General features: G+C 37.0%; 1 protein-coding gene and 1 long non-coding RNA gene across 2 annotated transcripts in view; one reads left to right on the forward strand and one right to left on the reverse strand.

Moving 5' to 3' along the window:
* The first annotated feature begins 22 nt into the window (after window positions 1–22).
* On the forward strand, window positions 23–13,934 carry LOC133093955 (uncharacterized). Its single transcript, XR_009701339.1, has 4 exons — window positions 23–122; window positions 7,495–7,546; window positions 10,981–11,260; window positions 13,608–13,934. It is a non-coding gene; the product is annotated as an uncharacterized LOC133093955 (long non-coding RNA).
* The window catches only part of KPNA1 (karyopherin subunit alpha 1), a 73,806-nt gene continuing 60,838 nt past the window's right edge, over window positions 6,124–19,091 (reverse strand). The window contains exons 11-14 of the mRNA XM_061194250.1: window positions 18,196–18,321; window positions 16,414–16,541; window positions 10,496–10,674; window positions 6,124–9,055 (exon numbers count right to left, since the gene is read on the reverse strand). Of these exons, the coding sequence (XP_061050233.1) occupies window positions 8,868–9,055; window positions 10,496–10,674; window positions 16,414–16,541; window positions 18,196–18,321 (621 nt within the window). The 3' untranslated portion in view covers window positions 6,124–8,867. The remainder of the gene's footprint in view (window positions 9,056–10,495; window positions 10,675–16,413; window positions 16,542–18,195; window positions 18,322–19,091) is intronic.

The following is a 19,091-nucleotide window of genomic DNA, read 5'->3' on the forward strand; positions in this document are numbered from 1 at the left end:
TGAGGTTTTCTTCCGGCCTTCTGTACCCTTGCCCTCCACGCGCGAGCAGTGGGCTGCGTTCTTGGGCGAGAGGGAGAGTGAACAAGGCTTCTACCATACCTCACTGGCTAGCGTGGGAAGCAGTGAGTATTTCGAAGAACATTCATTACTTTTTGGAAACCGTGTGACGAGAACGGACTGAATTTTGCGATGCCCGTAGCTGCAGGGTTAAGCCCGCATTTGGATGTAAGGTGCTCAGACCGCGCGTTTTTTAGCAGACCGGGGCCCACCCAGCGCCGATGACTCTGCGTAAGCTCCGACTGCACAGGTGGCTTTCATTCTGTTCTCCTCCACCTGCTGTGGTGTAGAGCCTGGTGGCGGGTACGAAAGGCTGCAAGTAGGCGAGGGGGACGTAGCTAAATTTACGCCCAGATTGTAAGACTTCTGATTTAAAAAGTGGTCCCTAAACGTTTCGGGAAGGATAAAGAATATGTGTTAGGGGCCTTTAAAGGCCAGTGCCCAGGTAGCCCGACATGGTAGTGCCGGGGGAAATGAGCAGACTTTTGTCTTAGCACTTCCTTATGGTTTAAATTTCCAAAGACAAGGAAAGTTCAGATCTGCATAGGTGCTTGGAGCGGAAAAGGTGGAATGGGGTAAGAAATGTGTAAGGTTACTCGTAACTAGGCTTTAACCAGCCCTCCCTACTTTTAAGAAATGATTAGTGGCTGTGAAATATGTGAAGGATAGATGCTTTTCAGGTGTAAATTACTCTTTAAACAAGACTAAGTTTACCAAAAATGGAAGCCTGACTAGTTTCTCCAATCCTGTATAGTCTGTCCCTTGGTACCTACAGGGAATTGGTTCCACGACACCCTCCCCCCCGCCCCGCCAAACATCATACCAGAATCCACTGGACGCTCAAGTCTTTTGTATAAAATGCTGGAGTATTTTCATATAACCTACTCACATCCTTCCCTATACTTTAAATCATCTCTAGATTACTTACCTAATACAATATAAATGCTATGTACATAGTTGCTAGGATGAAGCAATTTAAAGTTTTGCTTTTTGGAACTTTCAGGATTTTAGGGGGAAGATTTTTGATCTGTGATTGGTTGAATGTGAGGATGTGTAACCCACATATAGGGAGAGTCGATCGTAATTGCGCAATAAAGAGTGCCCAAGAGAGGCTGTTAGTGTTGTTTGAAAGGTTTTCCTGGTAGCCAGTTGAAGTGAAGACGCAAATGTGTCTCAGGATGTTTTCTGTCAGTCACCAATTAAAGCATTTGGAAACAAAGGGTCTCCTGTCGTATACTTACTGGGGATAATTTAAAGTCTTGCTTTTATAAGGCACAACAGCATAACTAGATCACCTAGAATAAACTGTAAAAACCTCATTACTTAAAGACCCTACTACTCTAGTTTGGAATTTAGACAGGAATTGTCTTAGCTAGTGCAAATTAACAGTATAAACACAATGTGGTGCTGAGAATGGGAAGAGCATCTTTAAAATGGTTTGAAGCATCCATTTTTATACATTATCTTAATCTCATTAAACTCCACCTCCTCCCTCTCCTTTCCTCCTATTTGCCAGGGTTAGAGTGATTTTTACTGGGAAGCTTAGAAACACTCTAAGTAACTCATTAAAAAATAAATTTAAAAGCACTTCACAGAACAAAGAATAGGCTTTGTTTCAAAGAATATAAGTAAATCTGTATTTTTCCAACAGAGTAAAGAAAGGCAATTAGACAAGGTAAACACATGGTCTGAGGGCTAAGATGGGTGTTGGTACTGGAGTATATTTAGCCCACTAGAAATACCACAAGCATGAGGGGGGGAGGGGGCACACAATTAAGAATGTGTTGACAGAAATATCCAGAAATGATTTTGCGTCAGATTTTCCCAAAATTTGAGAGATTTCAGTATTAAAATTCATTTCTTGGTGTCTGCAGTGTTTTTATGAATAGCATCAGGAACTCGTGTAAAGAAAAAGCTATGAACATAACTAGTTAAATCTTTATTCATAAGTCATGTTCTAATACTAACATGTAGTCCTAATACTGTAGTCTCTATGGATTAGGACAAAGCATTAGTTTACTTCCTTGGGCGGAGGGGAGCGTCAGCAACTGTGGAGTGTGTAGGAATAGGGAATACTGATACAAGTAAATCCACAGTGGCTGAAACCATAACTAGAGATTTGCATTTGGGGCTCTCAAGCAAAATTCCTTACTCGGTACCGTTTTTAATCATTTGTATTTTTGCTACTTTTAATCTTCACCAGATAGGTGATTTGGAAGTTTCTCTACCATTAAAGTTTCTTTAAATTTCCCATAGAAGTTTTAGAACTGAAAGTCTCATCTGTGGTTGAAAGGTTTATTCTCCTTGCCACCCAGTAAAGTTGCAATTGTAAGTAGAAATATTGCCACAAATGGGTCATTTTTTTTTTTTTTAATTCTAAAAAAATTGGGGGTGGGGGGTGGGTATGTGTGTCAGACCTTAAACACGGCCTGGGAGTGATTCCTATACTAAGGAACAACTTGACTGACGTCCTTCATAGCAACTGATTACCAGATCCAGACCTCAAAAATCAAGCATAATAGAACTCTATACATACCCAGTTGCTTAAGACCACTAGCAATTTAAATATACAAGCATCTCTTTGGGCTAAATATGGGGTGGCCATGCAATTTATCTAAACTGAGACTTTTTAAAAGTGAAACGAGGCACTAAAATAATTAGCAGGTGTTGATTTAAAAACTGGGACTGCCCCCAGCAAACCAGAACAGTAAGTGTGGACTTCCCGAGAGGGCTCTCCTCATTATCAGAAGTTAATCTTGTAAGATTCTACACTCTTTGTATGCTAATTTGCACTCCAGCCTGCGCAGATCTCTGCCCACCACTGTGGTCTTCTGGGTTTCTATTTTCTCCTTACCCATAAATAATGCTGGGGCCAAGTGTTTTAGATAGGGCAGTGATCCATATTGTGGACACCGCTGGGCTCCTTTGGCTTCCTCAGGTTAAGTGGGTATAGATAAAGGAATTTAGAGAGTAATTTCATTCTTTGGAAAAACATTCAAGATCACAGAAATGACCATTATTGATTTTAAAATTAGATAAATACTTTTTTTCAAAATGGCAAATGAAATAGGGGCAACAGTCATCTAAGCTAGCTTTAATAAATTTGTAAACCCTACAATTGTGTACTATGGATAATAGTGTAGTCTGCAGGAACTAAGACTGTTTTAAGATTTTGTTTTGTTTTCAGAAAAAATACCTGGTCAGTGGAATCTCTCAAAAATGGTAGAGAAGCAATCACAGAATGAATAAATACATCTTTCTGTTTCTACTGATTTGTCACTTAAATTGGAAGAATGTATAAAGAAAGTATTCTCATGCAGCAATACATACAATGTGTAAAAATGAAAAATCTCTATTTAATAGCCTAAGGCAACCACCACTTCCACATTGGTTGGATATAATTGGCAAAAATATTTTTTCTTCTTAGAGTATGCCAGAAGAGACTGATGAGCTATTTCTGGTGTATATATAAACATGGGGTTGATTATATATTAGTTACCCTGTAAAATATACCCATTAACTTTTCTCAGAAGGCATAGGTTTTTTGTTTTTGTTTTAATATAACAAACCCGTGTTATGACAGCGTTTGCTTTTGTAAACTTCAGGTCAAATTATGTCTCCTGAAAGGGAACTACATATAAAGCACTTAAATTTTGAGACACTAAAGAGTTGTTAATCCTTGTTTCAAACAGCAGCATAAAGGAATTCCTTTGAGCTTTCTTTGGTAACCAAGTACCCTTTACTAATATCACATAGATGCACATTCCTTCAGTCATTTAATATTTATTGAATGTCTACTGTGTGCAAGGCACTCATCCATGGCCTGACCAACCACATTCAAGTACAAAGAATCATTAGAACCATTCCAAATCAAAGTGTAAGAACACTTTGAAAAAGGACATAGAGTGGTCAAAATGACGAGGTAAGCAGAACATAGACTCAACAACATACATTAAAAGGTCATTTTTTTAAACTTTGGACACTCCTTGTGTTGACACTCCTTTAGGAAGTAAGCTGTGTTAAATTCACATCCATGGATGGCACTGCTTTCTATGGCAGCATTGTTTGTTCCAAAGCCTTTCCCTCTCTGTCAGTACTTCCTACATTTGAGTTTGTTGAATGGAACATGTTTGAGTTTAGCCATTATGCTACTAAACTCAAAATCAATCATTTATATATTATTTTTAACTTGTCAGGTCATACAGAATTTTAGCACCACAGAAGGGGAAAGATGTTCGGACTGAGAGGGTCTACACTCCAGATTATGTAACCTAAAAGCAATTCATACCTGATTTAGTCATTTCAAGGGGACTGATAAGGAAGAACAAGAAAGAATGGCCCAACAAAACAAGAGTTGGCCCCGCTGTGGTTGCGGTGTCTGTCTTGTTCTGGGAATTCTTGGCACAGAACACCACCACTGTGACTGCTGCTTTCTTCAGGACACACAACCTGCAGGGCTTTTCCCCACCTTTAGACAGTGTTCAAGGGCTGTGACCTTGAGGCAAAGTGAATTCTCCTAAGTGTTGATTTTGTCACTATAACATGATGACAATTATCCACCTCAAAGAGCAGTTGAAGGATTAAATGAGAGAAAGTGAAAGCCCTCACTTAGCCAGGCACCTGGAACACAACAGTGGTTCAAATAAAGACTAGTTGCCTTTATGTGACCTGTAGGAAAACAGACTGGGACTTCCTTGTCTACCCCTAGCTGAAAACAGAATGGAACTTCATCTACCCTTAATCCTTTCTTCTTACCCCAAACTTCCAGATGAATTTTATGTCCAGTAGCAATCTGGTATTTTTAGAATCAGCATATAATATTTATTTTACTTTATCACACATTCTTCTGATGCTCTGGTACCCATTGTTACTACCTATCCTTTTCTGACAATAAAGCATGTTATAGAATATTCTCCAAGTTTTAGAGCAGACTTACTGTACTAGTAGTACTACATCTGCCTTCAATTACTTTAGCTTCTTAAAGATATATATGTAACTTTAACTTTTGATGATAGAAAAAGATAGCCAAGAATATTTCCCAGCTGGGTAGATACATATTTACTCTGCTCACCTCACAACAGAAGAAAATGGTTCTGTTAACTTCAGATGGCAAAAAATTCAGATTTGAGACTTCCATATATAGGTATACCTGTCTCTGCAAATGAGCAAATTTTGGAATGTAGGAGGTAGGACATAGTAAATAAATACGAAAAGCAAATAATACCTCTTTCTAAAAGTGGATCCCTTTTCTTTAGTGAAAATCACCCTTAGACATCACAATTTCTAATATATGTAAAAAGCCCCAAGCCCTTAAACAGCTATAGTGACTTGCCTATTGATATAAAAATGTTCACAAAATTCATTAGCGAGAAAGAAAAATTCTTCAACCTGAGGAAAACTCTTTCATAATGCAACCCCAAATTGGGGTATTAAATAACTGAAATATTTATTTAGCACTAGAGAAGTAAATTCATAGTTGCCCGTGGGTGGCCATGTACAACAAAGGATAGTTGACAAAGTTTGATTAATAAAATATACTACATATTTTTTCTTATGCAAAGTCAGCAACAATCTGGAATAATTCAGATTTATTATGGGATAACTGTTAAAGTTTATATCTGTAACAATAACGATGAAAAATGACCCCGAGCCCATTCAGCTTCATCTGGCAGATGGAAGGAACAATCCTAGGGCAATAGAATTTTCGAAAACAGTACAGCTGATATAAGTTAAGTTTAAAAGGGTTCTAATTATTTAGTGACAACATGAATTAAAAGTGTTCCATGGAGAACTCTGTCTCCTAATTCTCACCATTCTTCATATCTATCATCTTTACCTTTCTTGGTGTCTCTCAATCTGGCTGTTATCTACCTGCTGGTCCTTCAGATACAAAGTGCCTTTACATCCCAAATGTTATCAATGCTTTTTTTCCCACTAAAGTTCTCATTTCAAAGAATACACTTTGAAAGTTTGGAGGAGGAAGAAAAGGAGAGGAAAGTAAAATCAAGCCACTTCCCACCCCACCCCCCCATCAGTATATATTAAACTACAGAAGAGTTTTCCTGTGTTGAAATTAGCATGCTTTTGTAATAAGTAACATCTTAGTGATAAGATTATACAATAAACTGAAACTAAACTGATACAATCTGCCAGGTAGAGAACTAAAAATAGGACAACAGCTACCTCCTAAATGTCATTCTATTACCAAAAAGGCTGCTTTATCAGTTACAACAGTTATGCTGGGATTTAACTTTTAATCAATTCCAACTTTTATATTTAAAAAAATTCGTTGCAAAAAAAAAAATTAGCTCATATCTCATGGCTCATGAACTTCTAGGACACGAGCAAGATAAATTCCTCTTGTTTTAGACAGAAAATAGACATTAGTTAAATGGACTTTCTTTGTTTTAATTAATTCATTGAGACACCTGCAACTGCTAGCAAAAATTCCCAATGTATGCTCTTCTTGCTAACTTGGGGAAACAATTTTGTTTTATATTTTTTCCATTCAAATTGGTTTATCAAATTTTATATTTTTTTCCATTCAAATTGGTTTATCAAAATGAAATTTTTTAAATTATCCAATAGAAGGTACATGATTTAAAACATCCTAGAGAAATGATGTTACCAGTAATTTACAATTTAAAAAAACTCAGCCACGAAAAAGTCAAAGCTAAAAAGATTTTTACTATGAATCAGTGTTTCTATTACCCTTCTGAAAGAAGTTATATTTTAATGTGATGTAAAGGCAACATGGAAAGTTTTTCTTTAAATTAACCACCTAATTTGTCCCTAAAATTACAAAGGATCAAAGTCTTTTACAGGTCAAGTGCAGTAAACTAAAATGTTCTTTCAGCACAAAGCAGCACTAGAAAAAGTAACAGTTATAGATGGGAGTTGACTAGTTTTGCGGTGGCTGCTCCATCAATAACAGACAGACATCAGACGGTATCCATCCAGAGCACAGACACAATTACAGACTAGATGCAAAAAATGCATCACACGCTTGGCTGATAAATGTCCTCTGTCTTTGTATCTTTCTACTTTGAATGAAGTGGATTTTTTAAAGTTTAAATCAGATCACATAAGTTGGCTGCTTAAATAACATGATGAGGTATGAAAGCTCTGAATGTCCCTAAAGTTCAGCAGGATTTACCAGAGATATATAACAGCTTGTCAGGGGAACTTCCAAATAGTTACGCTTTGGGGTTATAATGAATTCTAGAAGAGGACAAAATTAAAGAGGTTTAATAAAAGGATATTCTCTGAAAAAGTGAGCAACTTTTCCTTCAGAATTCATTTTGAACAGCACATCAACAAAAAATCTTCTCTGATAGTATATCCCAACATTGAGTCAAGATGGCCAACTAGCACCAAGAAGTCGTATTGAACTCAGTTGCAGTTCTCTTGGCAATTAAGCTTATTTTTTCATTCCAGTCTGAGCACAAATGTGGATCACTGAAGACAGTACTGGAAGCGCCATTTGCAGGTAGAGATTGCAGTCATCATTAAATGAGCCAGAAGGTAGAACTGTTTTTATTTTATGGAGGGGACTTGACTGGGTAGTACTAGTAGGAGATGAAATGAAATGATTAGGGAACAATGAGGTTATAAGAAAAAGATCACTGCCCTTATTTGGGTTAAACAGGTCATGTCCAGAAGATGGTTATTTAAGATAAGGATGCTACTTATGTGCAGCATGAATACATTAGAATCCAGCTGCACCCAACTAAGGGAAAAAAAAAGAATTCCCTAAGTAACCTTTAAAAGCATGTGTTACTTGCCAGTCACAGAGGGGAAAAGCACCTAGGGTGAACTCCAATTTAATGAGGACCTTGATCAGGACCACAAAGCCTGAAACATTTGTTTTAATGCAGAAACACAGCCTCTAGTCACACTGGTTAAGTTTGGGAAAATCAGAGGGCTTTTTTTTTTCTATTTGTTTTTAACTTGTTTATTGAATTACAGGATACGGTTTCGATCACTAAGGATTCTAAATCTTCATACCAGCATTAGAATTGAACCACTTCCAAATCCTAAGACACATAAGACCAAAGAGAAGCAATAGCCATACAAATTAATATGTGCCCCTCTCCTTTTTGCTCTAAGGGAATCTTCAAACCAGTATCACATTTAAGAGTCAAAGTGTTAATTCTTCAGCATTCCTGACAACTAGAAAGCACATTCACTGAAGGCTGAAGGTGAGGGAGCGGATGGTTGACTATCTGTGGAGAATGGCGCCAACAGAGGAAAGAAAACCATCCAATCTCAGTAAGGATTAATGCAAATTTGGCTAGAAAAAGCCACCAGGTAATCCAAGGGTTCACTGTGGAAGAACTCATGAAAAGTACTCTGAAGTACACAACAGGTCTAAACATCTCCCTTGTTGCAAGTAGTTGTGTGAAATTCAAGATAAAGGTTTAGTCTCATCTTTTAATGTCAGTATTTTTTCCCACATTAAAGGGAATGAGGAGTCCTCTTTTTTCCCCCACAAAAAAAAAGGGAGCCACATTATTATGTGTATATTCCCATGACTCTATAATATATAAGTGCGGATCTCCAAAGCCTAGGGTTTTCCATAAGAGAGTGGGCCGTTCTGGTTACCCTTTTATTAGAAGGGTATTCCACCACAGAGAGCCAGAGGTTTTCCAGATGTGTGTAAGAGAGCAGGTGCGCAAGGCAAGCAAATGAGCGCAAACAGTATTATGGAAAACATTTGAGAAGTTAGCTCCATGAGGACTGTGGGCTCCACAAGAGGACTTGACTGGGTAGCCTGGTCTGACACGGGGACATGAAAGCAGAGTATTGCTTCAAAGCTGGAAACCTTCCATAGGCGCCTCACACTGCTGGAAGATGTACTGCTGCTGGCTAAGGTCAACCTGGGGTGCAATGCTGCTGTCTTCATCCTCAGTCCCGAAGTAATGCTCAATAAGGTCAAAGGCCTTCTGGTAGATCTCTTGGTTTTCATGACTCTGTAAGAATTCAATTTTATCCAGACCTAGAATGAAGAATTTAAAAAAAAAATCTGTTGTATATCTGTTGGAAATTCTAATAAAACTATATTTTGCCATGTCTCTTTTCTTGACATAAAAGGAAGATTCTCTATATCTCATAAGCATCTTGCAGCAACATAGAAAATATTGCTGGGATTACATCTGAATAATACTGTTGCAAACTGACATCTTAAACGTGTGTGCAAGAAACAGCCAGTCCCCAGAAGCAGCCGTTTCCATAACAGTCACATCATCCTGTGCCCAAGGCCAGGAACAGAAGTTCTCCTATGGGACTGTGTCTGTGGCCTAATTTATTCTTTGCTCTGGTTCTATCTACCTAGGCTCTGAGCTATCCAATATCATTTCAACAAATGTGTAATATCCTTAAATCAATCAGAATCAATTTCTGTTGCTTAAACTAAGAAGTCTAACCAGAACAATCAGCCAACACATACTCCTCCCTTTAGTAAGTTCAAGCACATCTGAGCTAGGCTTTCTTTTACCTATAGCCATAAGCAATCTAACTGCTACAGCGATACTGGAAATAAATGTTAACACTGCTCAAAAGAAAAAAATACATATTCATATATGTATCCATATTAAAAAATACATATATATATACACACACATCCAAAAATTAACAAAACTTCTCTCCTATGGCAAAAGATCTGGGTAGAGGAACATTTGTCTTTTCATACTTTCAAAATTTCTTACACTAAGCAGGAATATAGTTTTTATAATCAGGCCTTTAAAAAATGGTAAACTGTTAAAGTCATTTTGGAAAACAATTCTGCATTATCTGATAAATTTGAAGATGAATGTGCCCTATGATCCCTAATTCCAATTTTAGGAATAAAAAAACCCTAGAGCAGTGGTTTTCAATCCTGGCTATGCATTAAAATCACTTAGGGAACTTTAAAGTACAGTGGTAAACCAGTGATTAAGAGTATAGTTAGAACTGAGATTGGAAGAATGAGGAAACCAAACGGCAGATAGTGACTCTACTGTTTCTAATGAAACGCTTAGAAACCTTTACAGTCAAGAACACTTAAGGAACACAGGAATTCGGGGATGCAACTCAAAATCAGAACTCTAAAATCTTACAAGAGAAAAGGAGTGGAGTCGGGCGTTGTCTACAGTAGATATGGATGCCCTTGAGGCTCAGATGGACTAGTAAGAATACAAAAGTACCCACAATGGCAAGCAGAGTCAGGGAATGGAAGATCCTAACAGCCCAGTGTAAAAAGGGCTCAACTTAAAAGGGTACTTGCTTCTCTTCACATCTACAATGCATCTTCTTTTCCAATTCTGCATACTAAATATTACTCATAAGAGAACAACTTTTTTGTAAGAGTTTGCTAATGACAGGTGTGGAACAAGCCAGAAAAGCATGGAGAAAAAGGAAAAAAATAATTTCAGGACATCTATTAAACAATCTATCTTACCATAAGCTTCTTCAATCAAAGCACAGTAAGGATTAATGCCAGTGCCATTCCTTTTGGCTTCTTGTTCTCCAAGCCTCAGGATATTTTCCAAGCCATTTAGGGCAACCTGTACAATCTTAGAGTCCATGACTGTGAGGAGATCACAGAGTGGCTTGATACAGCCCAGTTCTACGAGGTACCTAAATTAACACAAAGAACAATTTAATCAAACAAAGCTTTTAATTTCATAAAACTTTTATGAAATTGGTAGAAGGGAAATCCTCAAATTCACTGTAGAAATAAAAGTAGGCACCCATTCAGCCATACAACCTACACTTGTCAAAAAAAAGCTACCAAAAAAAAAAAAAAGTTCTCTGGCACCATCACCATTCTTTTTCCCCCCCACAATTATTAGACTCAAAGAAACTGGAATACTCTCTTACTTTGACTATGAGTGATTCTTCAAAATAGTATACTTTTGATTAATTTCATTTTTGTTTCTATAGGTAACCACACCTCTGAAACAGGACACACTTGGTGCTAAAGCCAGCACAAGCCCAACAAGCCAATTCTATTGTGTAAAAGAACTCTTAAAACTCAAAGATAAGAAAACAAAGAATTTAAGAATGGGCAAAAGATCTCAACAAAGATATACTGATGGCAAAAAAGCATATGAAAAGACACTTAACATCATATGTCATTCGGGAACTGCAAATCAAAACAATGATGCCCCTACACATCTATTAAAATGGCTAAAATCCAAAACACTGACAATACCAAACACTGGTAAGGATGTGGAGAAACAACTCTCATTTTTTTGCTGGTGGGAATGCAAAATAGGATAACCACTTTGAAAGACAGCTTGGCAGGTTTTTGTTTTGTTTTTTTAACAAAGCTTTCCATATGATCTAGCAATCACACTCCTAGACATTTACCCAATTGAGACGAAAATTTATGTCCACACAAAAACCTGTACAAGAATTATTTACAGGAGCTTTATTCCTAACTGCCAAAAACTAGAAGCAACCAAAATGTCCTTCAATAGGTGACTGAATAAACTGTAGTACATTCAGACAGTGGAATATTATTCAGTGATAAATAAAATGAGCTATCAAGCCATGAAAAGATGTGAAGAAACCTTAAATGCATATTGCTAAGTGAAAGAAGCTAGTCTGAAAAGACTCCATACTATATGATTCCAAATATATGACATTCTGGAAAACAGAAAACTTTTATAAAGGCAATAGAATAGTGGTTGCCAGGGATTTGAGGGATGGAAGTAAGGGAGTAGTGATGAATAGGTGAAGCAGAGGGGATTTTTAGAGCAGTGAATGATACTACAATGGTGGAAACATTCATCAAAACCTATAATTGTACAACACAAAGAATAATCCTTAATATAAAATATGAACTTAAGCTAATAATGTATCAGTACTGGTTCATTAACTATAACAAATGTAACCACACTAAAGCAAGATTTTACTAGAAGAAACTTAGAAGGGAGGGAAGTATACAGGAACTCTGTATTATCTCAATTTTTCTGTAAATCTAAAAATGTTCTTTAAAGAGGCTTAATTTTTTAAAAAGTTTTATGTAATATTTAGCTTTATTATTTACAAAGGAATGAATTTAATAGTATTGTGTGTAATTTTATTTAAATATTTACTGACAATTTAGATGATATGTCCTAGGAATAGACTAGGTCAGTCATAAAGAGACTAGGTAAGGCATAAAGCCATTTCTGACCATTTCCCCTTCCTTTACACCACAGTTTTTAGTCACTAAAAACTGTTAACCATTCCTTCAACATATCTACATAATTCTCACTGTTTTTCTTAAAAAAACAAAACCAAGCCTCTTTAGATTATAAATGTTAGTTGCTGCAAATTTGAAAAACATAGAAAAGCATAAAGAAAAATAAAAAGTACCCAGAGATAACCACCACTACTACATCCCAGCTGTGCTACATACAAGCTGGATGACTTTGGACAAGTTATCTGATCTCTCTATGCCTCAGTTTCCTCAACTGGAAAAGTCTGGGAATCAAAGACTAAGTCTGTCACTAAACCCCAGCAAAATTTTAGAGTAGTTAATTAAACAGATGGCTTACATGTCTGCACTTAAACTTCACTGGCCTATATAGGCAAGTCTGTAGAACACCAACTGGATTTCAGAGATTTGTTCAGAATCTCCAGATTGTCTGCAAACTTGATCCTGGTCTATGCTTGATATGATTTTCTCTCCCATCTAGAAATCTTGGCTCAGTAACCTCTAATCCTTACATCACCTTTAAAAACCTCATTTACTTTTGTAATACTGTCTGGTTGTGAAACCTTTTATTATGAAAACCAGTGTACTGAAAACTTGATTCAGAATTAAAAACAAATTTTAAGTTCTGGAAAGCTTCTAGAACTTGTATATAATTAAATGAATAAATACTGACTAAAACTTTCTTATTAAAAAACTCTACCCAAAAATGTGCTAATAAGTAAATCCAGAGTTTTGAAGATGTAAGGTTTTATATTTTCAAAAATATGGTATTATTATTATTATGGCACAGTTCATTAAATGAGTTTTGGGTTCCCAATTGTAGCCACTTAAATTATACCTCCTTACAAGATCAGAGGAATTTAAGGTGCTGTTTCCTGATGCAACCACTCATCTTTGGAGATTTAAGACCACCATAGTGGTATTTCACCACTGATGCAAGTTTCTCCAAAGATAGTAATTTGCACCAAAAAGCAAAACAGGTCACCAGAGGACCTGGGCTGTATAGGAGTTGGAAAGTCATATTACTTTGAGAAAAGCACTGCAAGAAGTATTTCCTCAGGAAAGTCTGAAACCTTGAAAAGATGACTGGAAAACAGGCACAATTCTATGGTTAAAGTCTGGAACTGGCTCCAATGGGTGGTGTATTTCAAACACTTGGATAAAGCAATCACTGGTCACTGACGCTAGCTGGCTTTTGTGGCAGAAAAGGCTTCCATTAAGAAAATTTTCTGGGTAAGGAAATTTAGTCCATAAGAATTTACTACCTGGAAAAGTGCATTATATTTCTCAAATATTTCTTCTGATGAAAAACAAACTCACTGTGTCTTAAACCATCTCTCTCGGGACTTCCCTGGTGGCGCAGTGGTTAAGAATCCGCCTGCCAATGCAGGGAACACAGGTTCGAGCCCTGGTCCGGGAAGATCCCACATGCCGTGGAGCAACTAAGCCCATGCGCCACAACTACTGAGCCTGCGCTCTAGAACCCGCAAGCCACAACTACTGAGCCCGCGTGCCACAACTACTGAAGCCCACGCGCCTAGAGCCCATGCTCCGCAACAAGAGAGGACACCGCAATGAGAAGCCCGCACACCACAACAAAGAGTAGCCCCGGCTCGCCCCAACTAGAGAAAGCCCGCACGCAGCAACAAAGACCCAACGCAGCCAAAAATAAATTTAAATAAATAAATAAAGCCATTTCTCTCAAACAGGATTTTGCTTCTTCTGCGTCCTAATTTTTATCAACAGCACCACCTTTTTCTCCGGTCATCTTTGGCTCTTTCCTTTCTTTTGCAATCTGTAACCTGCCACCAAGTCCTACAGATGGTTCTTTCCCATATCTAGACCCATACCTCATGCTACAACACTTTTTTTTTTTTTTTTGCCACGCCTAGCAGCATGCGGGATCTTAGTTGCCCGACCAGGAATCAAACCCGTGCCCTCTGCAGTAGAAGCATGGAGTCTTAACTACTGGACCACCAGGGAAGCCCCTACAGCTATTATCTTAATTCTGGCCATCACAGTATACTAAACTACTGCAATGGCATCTTAATTGCTCTCGTTCCTCTCCTCAAAACACTATCTTCTTGGGACTTCCCTGCTGGTCCAGTGGCTAAGACTCCACGCTCCCAATGCAGGGGGCCAGGGTTCGATCCCTGATTAGGGAACTAGATCCCACATGCTGCAACTAAAGATCCCACATGCCACAACTAAAAGATCCCACACGCGGCAACAAAGATCCTGCATGCCGCAATTAAGACCCGACGCAGCCAAATTAAAAAAACAAACAAAAAACCACTATCTTCTTCGTATCACTCTCAATGTTAAAGACACTCCAGAGTCTTCCCAACACCCAAGATTAAGGCCTTCATCCCAGTTTTCAAAGTCCCTCAATTACTTAATTCCTCATCCCTGCAAAAGAATAACCTGTAGCAAGATTGATTTGCCTCTTCCAATAACATTTACTGTGCATATTCCCTCATGCTATTCTCTCTCCTCCAAAATTGCCAAATCTCTACCCAAATGTCAAGTTTCATCTCTTTCATGAAACTTTAACTCCAGGTAACATTCTTTATCCTTCATTTTTAAGAACCGTAGTATGTATTAGCATTTGACTATATTTAACCTAAAATTATGAATACTTCCTAAGTTATTATTCTAACTGGTTCTTGCATCTAAATCTTGTCTTCTCAACAATAAGCAGAAGCCACACAGACGTCTTTTATCAGTAATAAAGACAGCTTATTTTCTATAATTTGGACTGTAATAGTTTTATAATAATCTTTCAAGATAACTCTTTACCCGGTTAAATTAACTCCCATTATTATAAATAGGTATGCTGAATAGTAAAAAGGGATAGTAGGCATTCCATTCCTCTCTAACAGAGCAAAATACACCTGAATACTTTCTGATGAAAGATACCATAGTATTTTAAAATGTCTTTAAAATATGTACATGTACAGTTTCACTATTTCAATTAAGAAAACATTTGGTATAAAATATAGTCACAATAATTATAAATCTGAATTTGAACATGAGACAACTATCAACTGTTCTAATAACTTCTATATTACTTCATATTACTGCCATCTGGTGGTGGCATACTTAAAAATCATAGTACCCCAGACTGGAACTTTGGAGGTTAAAAAAAGACCCAATCCCATACAAATATGCTCTGAAGACCACTTGAAGTCCTCCTTGGCTAACCTATCCATGATGAACTTTACCAAAATAGCTACTGCATGTGTTAATCTATTTAAGTTGTATTATTTCAGGTACATACTTATTTTCTGTAATCTTATTTTCTGATCAATTTCTGAAATCTTAGGACTACTTTACCTTCTCATGTTGAAATTCCCAACAGAGCACTAAAAAATCAGCATTGGTTGAGCACCTACATTTAACCCACAAAGCGACAACATCAGAAGTAGCTATGTTTCCCCCATACTACTACATATATAGAAGGGGTTAATGCTTTAACACTCATTGGTAACCATCTTCTCCTCATTTGAATTCCCCAAAGAATGTTAAGGCAGGCTAAGAGTCTAGGTTCCATTCTTCTTTTTTTTTCTATCTGAAATACTGTATATATCCATAATTAACCATCTGATTATATGATGTTCCTTTGAGGAATTGATCCCTAGCCATATTTATGCCTACTCTAGCCATTAAGATTATAAGTTGCTGCCCTAGGGGCCATTTAAGTCTCAAGCTAATACACAGACCTCTCCCTTTACTGAATAACATAGTCCTTTAGGAGACCTGCCTCTACTGAATTTGGCACTTTATTTTAAGGCATATCAATACATCTCTTTCAAGTCTGTCCAATTCTACTATTAACACATCTAAACTAGAAATAGCAAGAGTTAGCTATTAAAGTTAGACTCTAAGAATTCTACAAGTAACCTTCTAGACTACCCAAGATGTTTTTGATCAAGCAGCTTGAGAGTAGGCTCAAGCCACCCCTATAAGTATTTCGATCGCCTCAAACCTCAACTATGCCTTCCTTCTCACATCCCAGAATTATCTTCAGCAATATAAGGAATCAAATATACGCTTGAGTCTAATTATGAAACTGAGAACAATCTTCCAAGAGGCTAGACTTGAGCATTCTTAATTGGGAGACAGTAATTTTCCTTTAATTTACAAGACACTACTTGGCTAGTACTTACTTGATCTGTTCAGCTGATCCTCCAGAAGTTGCATTTGTGATGGCCCAAGCTGCTTCTTTCCTTGTCCGAAACTCAGCAGTTTGTAATATACTAATGAGGGCTGGGAAAATGTTGGCATCTATCACAGTCTGGAATGAAAAAATTAAATGGAAAGGGAAATTACAAGAGTTGTAAAACTGTTCATGACACTATAACTTTTCAGCTAGCTTCACTAATGACACCCTTCCCCTGTTAAAAATAAACTGGAAGGAGTTAACTCCTCATTATCCCTAACCTTTTGGCTACACTTAGTATCACTAACAACATCCTCCCTGGAGTTTGTGACCTTGTAATCTCCTAGTTTTCTACCTGGGTTCTTTTCTCTTTTATTGTTCTCTCTTGTTCCACTCACCATAACAAATTATAAAAGTTCAATTTTCTTTCTTTTCCTCTGCCATTCTCATTTCTCTCATAGCATCCACTCTCACGTGTGTGCTCTACCTCTCCAGTCCACATTTCTCACTGGGGCCCCAGCCCAAGGTGGCTGACAGCTTACTTAACATCTGCTAACCACCTTAAACATACTGTCTGCTCTTTGTATCAGGTTTCCTTTCAAACCTCTCTCATTTACAAAGGCTGTTTTTATATTTATTTATTTATTCATTCTAAATTCAATCAGTCACCAAGTCTCCTTTACATTCTCAATTCAGAACGTCCTAAGTCCATCTTTTCCTTTCCTTTAGCACTGCCACCATTCTATTCCAAGCCACCACCTCCCACACAGATTACCAGAATAGCCTTTAGTTAGACAGAGTACTTTTACTCAATCCCTCTCATATACTACAGTAGTCTTCCTCAAATTGCTTTCTTCATGTTTCTCCTTAGCTCAAGAACCTAAAACGGATTCATATCATTTCATTTATCAAAAAACTGAGGAATTCTATATGAGAGCCTGGTAGTAGCAGGCAATAAAGTACAGCTGAAATCACCCTGATGCATGCTATAAAATGCCACAGTTATCAATCTCAGTCCCTGACAGCCTCCTGGGGATGACTAACCATGCTTTCCTGGTCAAGAACTCTTTCTATTACACCACTGAAGAAAGTCAGTAAAATTTAGTGGAAAGGTGCTTCATCTTGGTCCTGTCATTAACTAGAGGTATCCTTGAGCAAATCATTGTATTTCTCTGAGCCTCAGTTTCATCTTTAATTGAGAATGTTGGGTTAGATGACCTCTATGATTCCACTCAGGTCAAAGTCCCATACGTCTATGGTATATCTTTTCCAACTCATTATTCCAGCCTTTCTCATGGCCTATTCTGAACCATTTGGCCCATGGCTTAGCCTTTCACTTGGATTACTCTCCCACTAATACAAGGACAAAAGTAAAGGGCAGATAACCATTTAGAGAAAACTGGGTCCCCAAAGAGTCATGAAAAATTGAAGCAATCCAACACATGGGTCCACTAGAAAAGAAATATTTTATTTGGCAAGACTAAAGCCAATCTGTTTAGCATAAAGTCCATCAAAACATTTTGAAAATACAAGATACTATTTCTCAGATCTTGACAAATCATCAAATATTAAAGGCAAAGAGAAAAAACCAAGGCCTAAGTGTAAGTTTCAAAAGATTTAACCTCTATAATGTTGGATAAAAAAAGTAAGAAGTACACTAAATAAGACAACATTGGAAATTAGTGTTCTCCAAGGCAATAATGAAAAATTATACATACTTCAAAGGCTGACTGAAAAAAAACCTTAACTAATAAAAATACAGAAAAAAAGACAGGTGCTATAAGATTACCTGGATCTGTGCCCTATTTCCAGCTGTGATGTTAGATATTGTCCAACATGCTTCCTTTTTGATAGACTCCTTTGGGCTACTCAGCAAATGCAATAAACTCTGCAGAGCTGAGCAATTCAAAATTACCTAAAGAAAAAAGTGTGAAAATTTTACTTATTGTATTAATCCAAACTGAAGTAAACCTTTAACTCAAAGACTTCATTTTCGGAAAATACAAAGAAATAACATCTCTCCTTGAAACTTTAGAAATAACTTTATATACGTAAAAAACTATTCACTGCTAATAAGAATTCATTTCTAAGATTATCAAAGCAGTTTCATTATATACACTCACAACTGCTAAACATACTTAAATATGGCACAATATGCCTTATTCACTTTCCTATGCCTACAGCATATTAAAATGTCTTTTGGGTAAATGTATCAAGTGGCCAGAAATTCATAAGTGGTCTCAGATTTTTAAGTCTTCTGATAATTCTCTACCTGGAAGTCAAGGAATCAATACATGCTTAGTTAAGTATACCAGGTGCTTTACAGGATACAAAGATTAAAAGTATATGCCCCCAGCTATCAAACAGCTTACAAAGGTGAGGAAGATAAGACAAATATACATGAACAAGGAGATCTACTCTACCAGAAACTAAAATCATAAAGTTATAATGATTAAAATAATATGTGACAGGCTCAAGAATCAATCACTGAACAAAAGAATAGGATATCTAGTCTAGAAATAAATACAAGTATTTATAAAGAATTAATAAGTATGTAATAATATTAATCCTTTCTTCCTCCAATGACTGGTAGTCTTATTTAATAGATGGTACTAGAATAAGGGGCAACTAGTTGAAAATTTTTTAAAAATCAATTCTTAACCCCAAACAGTTAGTAAAATAAAT

This window comes from Eubalaena glacialis, chromosome 6, assembly GCF_028564815.1.
Source record: "Eubalaena glacialis isolate mEubGla1 chromosome 6, mEubGla1.1.hap2.+ XY, whole genome shotgun sequence".
Lineage (NCBI taxonomy): Eukaryota > Metazoa > Chordata > Mammalia > Artiodactyla > Balaenidae > Eubalaena > Eubalaena glacialis.